The sequence below is a fragment of the Garra rufa genome, chromosome 6, assembly GCF_049309525.1.
Source record: "Garra rufa chromosome 6, GarRuf1.0, whole genome shotgun sequence".
Classification (NCBI taxonomy): domain Eukaryota; kingdom Metazoa; phylum Chordata; class Actinopteri; order Cypriniformes; family Cyprinidae; genus Garra; species Garra rufa.
In genome coordinates, this window is record NC_133366.1 from 30,354,889 (window position 1) to 30,361,100 (window position 6,212).

At 43.4% G+C, this 6,212-nt stretch overlaps 1 protein-coding gene across 1 annotated transcript; it reads left to right on the plus strand.

The window, feature by feature from the left end:
- The first annotated feature begins 1,871 nt into the window (after positions 1-1,871).
- On the plus strand, positions 1,872-3,281 carry LOC141336907 (paraneoplastic antigen Ma1 homolog). The gene has a single exon (XM_073842626.1). The coding sequence runs from the start codon at positions 1,872-1,874 to the stop codon at positions 3,279-3,281; it is 1,410 nt and encodes a 469-aa protein (XP_073698727.1).
- Positions 3,282-6,212: the final 2,931 nt, after the last annotated feature.

The following is a 6,212-nucleotide window of genomic DNA, read 5'->3' on the forward strand; positions in this document are numbered from 1 at the left end:
ATGTATTTTGTGTATTAGAGTCTCAAAGCTCTCAAAACAGCGTTTCTGCTCCGGACAAACCTGGGTTGAAGCAATGTTACTGAAACTCTGTCAAACATTAAAAATTTGTCATGTGCATGAATAAAATGCTGTTGCAATGCAGTAATGCACATCTGAAGGTGTTAGAAGAGTTTTGCATGTGTAGGGACTCCTAAATTATACCTGTGTTTAATATGCTCTGTGTCAGAAATAATACAAAGTATTATAATGTATTTTCTATTATTGTATTTTTTCTTTATTTTGAAAGTTGATGCAACAATTATGTGATTTGCTTATATCCAATGAAAAGCATGTTTAATACAGGTGTATAATTACAAGCCAGTGACTGTTGAGCTTGAGGTTGCGTCATAACGTGAGTCACGTAATGAGGAAGAAGTATCGCACATGGAAAAAGAGTGTGCTGCCAGTGAGATCGGCTGTCTCTATTGAGAAAAGTGTATCATCATCCATTTGGAGACTACTATATTCATTGTAATATACGGCCCAAAGCATAGAGTGACGACGCTTGTTTATGTTATTTTCTTACGTGCAACTCATCTTTGTTTTCCGTGCTCCTGTGAGTCAATTAGTTATGCTGTGTGTGATGATAGCCTAGCGGCTATAGAGACGATTGCAGTCACGAACAGTAACTGTGTTTGAAGACTTATCAGCCATCTTTGTGGAGGACTTCGGAATTGCGTGCAGAACTGGACAGATCGTGTGTTTCATCACTGGACGTGGATCGTCTGATTTCATATCAAGTTCAAGATGGATCGTTAGGGGACGCTGAGTATTCGTGGTGTAAGGAACGTAATGTTGTTTCACTGTCAACTGTCAACACGTAAGTGACTTCATTTTCGTCTTGGATTACTTTAAATTGATCATCTGATTAATGTGCACCAACGTCCTGGGCCCCAACGATACGATCGATCGTACATTTGAACTGTTTGACTGACTCGCATACATTTGAACTGTTTGACTGACGTACATTTAACGGATCGTAAGATATGTAACGTGCATACAGTACTGAAAGACAATGTGTGTGGTTTGAACTGCGGTGTTTTCTCAAGTGTATAACGAATCTTGAAAGAGATATTGTTTTTTTTATTATTATGGGGTTCTATAAGAAACAAAGTGTTTTAGTGGAATCGAGTTCTACATTGAGTTACAGTGTTCCAAAATAGAAATATAGCTAAGGTTGAAGAGGAGAGCGTAATAATTGGGAAAGAACAAGAATCGTTCTGAGACTACAAAAGAGATTTATATATTTTATTTAAAAGAAGCAATTCGAATAACATCAGGGAGAATTGTTTATCTGCTTTCCTTAAAGAGAACGTTGTTATTGGTTTCTTGATTTACTGGTACTACTTAATACATTCATGTAAAGAAAAATAAATCCATCTTTGTTACTTTTCTCTTTAACATTTGTATTGTTATATTTCCTTGAGTCTGGCAAATTAATTAATTTACTAAGTTCCAGAATTCTTGTGATTAGCAAGAAATTTAATTATTTAATTTATCTGTAGTAAAGGGATTGAGTAAAATTTGTACAAGAGGAAAAAATCCCTTACATTTCATTTGTTGTAAATAAAGAAAGAAAAGAAACACTCTACCGGCCTAATTCACTATCTAATTGCCGGGAATCCAGGACTCTTGTTAGAGAAATAAGTAAATTAACCCCTAGGGTTAAGAAAAGGGTTACATTTTTGGAGGCACCGCTGGGATACTGTGTTTTTCTATTTCCCTGTTTTACCAGTTTATTTCTCTTTTTCAGTTAGCAGTAGAAGGTAACCAGAATCAGTTTTAATTTTGTCTGTTTATTTTTTCTAGCAACCTGCCTTTAGTTTCAAAATATGGATCTCTCTCAGACTGTTCAGTGGAGTAGAGAGGAGAACATTAGCTCCTCACGTGCCATTGTGTTAAGCAATGTTCCTTTGGACGCTAGTAATGACACTATTGAGAAAGTATTAAACACAGTGAAGGTCTTTGGTCGTACTAAAATTTGTGGTCGCCGTGGTGACGTTACTGGCAAACAACTGTTTGTTTTAGTGGAGACTAGTACTGACCTTGATCCAAGTACTTTACCTCCTGAAATAGGTATTGAGCGGGAAGCTGGGCCCTGGCATGTTCACTTTGTGGGTGGTCTATCAGCCGATGACCCAGCTGCTGGCAGTGACCCCTTTCAGATTAAGTTGTTAGCCTTATTGCAGCAGGAGGGTAAGTCTATGGATGAAGTAAAGGCCATAGTAATGGGAGATCAGTCTCCTAAATCTGATATCAGTGTGGATCTAGTTAATGCAATAGGTAAATTAGTAGACAGATGTAATCAAACATCTACTGATGGACCTAGTTACCGAAAACTGAGGTTGTTCTCAGGCCTGAAGCCCGTTCCTCCAGGTGAGGAGGAATATGAAGTCTGGATGGAGCAGGCTGCACAAATGATCAGTGAATGGCAATGCACAGAGGCTGCCAAGAAACAACGCCTTGTTGAGAGTTTGCGGGGTCCTGCTGCTGATATTGTCAGGTTTTTGAAAGTGAGTAGCCCATCTGCAACTGCAAATGAGTACTTAGCTGCCCTTGAGACTGCATATGGAACTACGGAGAGTGGCCCTGACCTTATGGCTAGATTTCGTCACACTTATCAGGAAAATGGAGAGAAACTTTCAGCTTTCTTGTACCGCCTAGACAAACTTCTCCACAGAGCCTTGTTGAAGGGTGGGATTAATGCAGCCGGCATAAATGGAGCCAGAATGGAGCAGCTAATTAAGGGAGCACTTACCAATGATATGGTTGCGTTGCGAATCAGAATGACTCACACTTTGCAGAGTCCTCCATCTTTTTCACAGTTGATGAAGGAAATACGTGAGGAAGAACACTGGGTAGCTGCAAGAGAAAATGTTAAAGCTTCAGTCGCCACTGTCGTCTCTCCCCAGGCATCTGTGCCGTCTGAATTACAAAACCTAAAGAAGGAGGTTAAAGAGCTATCTACCCAGGTGAGTCAACTGTTGAACGTGGCTACTGTGACTTGTGCTTCTGATTTTGCTCCTCAGAAACCATCCAGTAAAAACCCTGGGAGTGTGAACCGAGACAACCCCCAAAAAGCTAAATCCACCCAGCCACCAGTGCCCGGGATCTTTTGCTACAAATGTGGTGAAGATGGACATAAGAAGTGGGAATGCAAAGCACCAGAGGACCTCAGGAAAGTTAATCAGAAGCTGATAAAGATGCATCGCTTGCAGGGAAACTGGGCAGGAGCTCAGTGAAGGAACGGCACGGGGCTCCTGAGACAACACGTTCCACTTGTGGTTCATTCATGCTTGATGCTGGTAAGCCAAAACTTCCTGAGGGGTTAGTAGGACCTGTCTCTGAAGTGCCAGTCCAGATAGAAGGTATCTACGCTAAAGCTCTTCTTGACAGCGGTTCGCAGGTTACTTTATTATACCGCAGTTTTTATGACACTTATCTGAAACACTTAGACCTTCAGCCTGTGGAAAACCTTGAGATTTGGGGTTTAAGCTCACATAAATACCCTTATGATGGATACCTGCCCCTCAGACTTGAGTTCACGGAAAGTGTAGCTGGAGTGCATCAAGTGATTGACACGCTTGCCATTGTATGCCCAGACCCTGTGAAACGGGAAGGAATAGCCATTTTGCTCGGGACAAACACTAGCTTAGTGAAGAAGCTGCTTGAGTCTTGCCGTCAACAAGCTGGTGAGAAATTTTTGAATGTGCTAACCATACATCCCGTAATCAGAGAAGCCTACGAGTCTATTCAACAGACGGATGTTTCACAGGATGACCCAGACAAGCATGGAACAGTTTGGTTCGTGAAGCATAACCCTGTTGTTCTGAAACCAAATCAAGTTTTGCAGCTTCCTGGTCTGCTTAAGTTTCCTGGTCAGATGACTGAATCTCTAGTGTTAGTAGACAGAGCAGCAGTTGGTGATACACACTCTGATGATCTAGAGGTGAGGCCTGAACTTCATTCAGCATCCGTTGTGTCCAGTCAGCGAGTCACAGTGACCGCCAGGAACATGTCTACAAAAGAAGTATGGGTGAAGCGAGGAACTCCTCTTGCCCATGTTTTTCCAGTATCCTTAGTGCCACAACTTCCTGCTAAACATCCACCTGAACAAAATACTTTGACACCTGCATCTTTTGATTTTGGAGATTCTCCAATGCCAGAGGAAGCAAAACAGAGCTTGTGTGAGAAAATGATGCAGAGAAAGGAAGTGTTTTCTCTACACGAGTGGGATGTGGGATGTTCAAAAAGCACCACTCATGAGATAAGGTTGCATGATTCACGCCCTTTCAGAGAAAGATCCCGCCGTCTTGCCCCTGCTGACTTGGAAGACGTGCGACTGCACCTCAGAGAATTGCAGAGTAGTGGCATTATATCAGAGTCCCGCAGCCCCTACGCTTCGCCCATTGTCGTGGTTCGCAAAAAGTCCGGGAAGGTTAGAATGTGTGTGGACTATCGGACGCTCAACCAAAGGACTACACCAGACCAGTATACTGTGCCCCGCATTGAGGATGCCCTCCATAGTCTTTCCGGAAGTAGATGGTTCAGTGTTCTCGACTTGAGGAGCGGATACTATCAAATACCCATGAGTGACGCCGACAAGGAGAAGACTGCATTCATCTGCCCGGTGGGGTTCTATGAATTTGAGCGTATGCCCCAGGGCATCTGTGGAGCACCCGCCACTTTCCAAAGAGTCATGGAACGGACTGTCGGGGATATGAACTTTTTGGAAGTGCTAGTATACTTGGATGATCTAATCATCTTTGGACAAACCATTGACGAGCACGAAGAGCGCCTCTTGAAAGTACTCGACAGGCTGAGAGAGGAGGGCCTAAAGATCTCCCTTGACAAGTGCCAATTTGGCAGGAGTTCTGTGAACTACGTAGGGCACATTGTGTCACAGGATGGAATATCCACTGATCCTTCCAAGATCGAGGCTGTTGTATCCTGGCCTCAGCCCCAGACGGTGACAGAGCTCAGATCTTTTCTAGGGTTTTGTGGCTATTATAGGCGTTTTGTAAAGGATTTTTCAAAGTTGTGTCGACCTCTCAATGAACTGCTGCAGGGGTATCCATCTTCTGCCAGTACTGCGAAGAAGAGAAACAAAAATTCACCTGTGAGTAACACCAAACCCTGTTACAAGTCCTCTGAACCGTTTGGATCCCGATGGACTTCTCAGTGTGATACAGCCTTCCAAACCCTGAAAAAGTGTCTAACTCAAGCTCCAGTGCTAGCCTTTGCGGATGCACAAAAGTCATATGTTTTGCACGTGGATGCGAGCATGGATGGACTTGGAGGAGTTCTGTATCAGGAACATGAGGAAGGATTACGCCCAGTCGCTTTTATCAGTCGCAGCCTTTCCCCTTCAGAGAGAAACTACCCAGCCCACAAACTGGAATTTTTAGCTCTGAAGTGGGCTGTTGTGGATAGACTGCACGACTATTTGTATGGTGTTCCATTTGAGGTTAGAACTGACAATAATCCTTTAACCTATATAATGAAGTCAGCGAAACTTGATGCGACAGGTCACCGTTGGCTGTCTGCTTTGACGACTTATACTTTTAGTTTGAAATACAGACCTGGCCGAACAAATGTCGATGCAGATGCATTATCTAGGCGTCCACATTCTCACCCAAGTGCTGATGATGAGTGGCAGGAAATTCCAGCTGCGGGCGTAAGGGCTCTTTGTCGCACTTTGTCTGCAGAGGGGAGAGCAGGGAATGTCTCTTACTCATGTGTGGTGCAACAGGCTGGGGCACATATGTCTGCTGTTCCTAAAGCTTTCTCTCATACTACTGAAGTGGCTGCAGAGCATTTACCCGTGCTTAGTCCAAGTGAGCTGCAAACGGCTCAGAGAAATGATTCGTTCCTCGGAGAAGTGTGGAAGGCTGTTTGTGATCAGAAACCTTTCAGTAACATCCAGAGCAGTCACCCAAAGATGAAGATTCTGAAACGAGAGTGGGGAAGATTGTCAGTAGATAATGGATTGCTTTACAGAACTGTTCGGCAGAGTGATCACAGGGTGAAACGACAGCTTGTACTGCCAAAACAATTCCACAGCACGGTGTTAAAGTCTTTGCATGACGAGATTGGACATCTAGGTTTCGAAAAGTCCTATGGCCTAGTTCGTGACCGATTTTACTGGCCACACATGAAGCGTGATGTCGAGG

Coding starts and splice junctions, on each gene's coding strand:
- LOC141336907 (XM_073842626.1), top strand. CDS start 1,872: ATGGATCTCTCTCAGACTGTTCAGTGGAGTAGAGAGGAGAACATTAGC.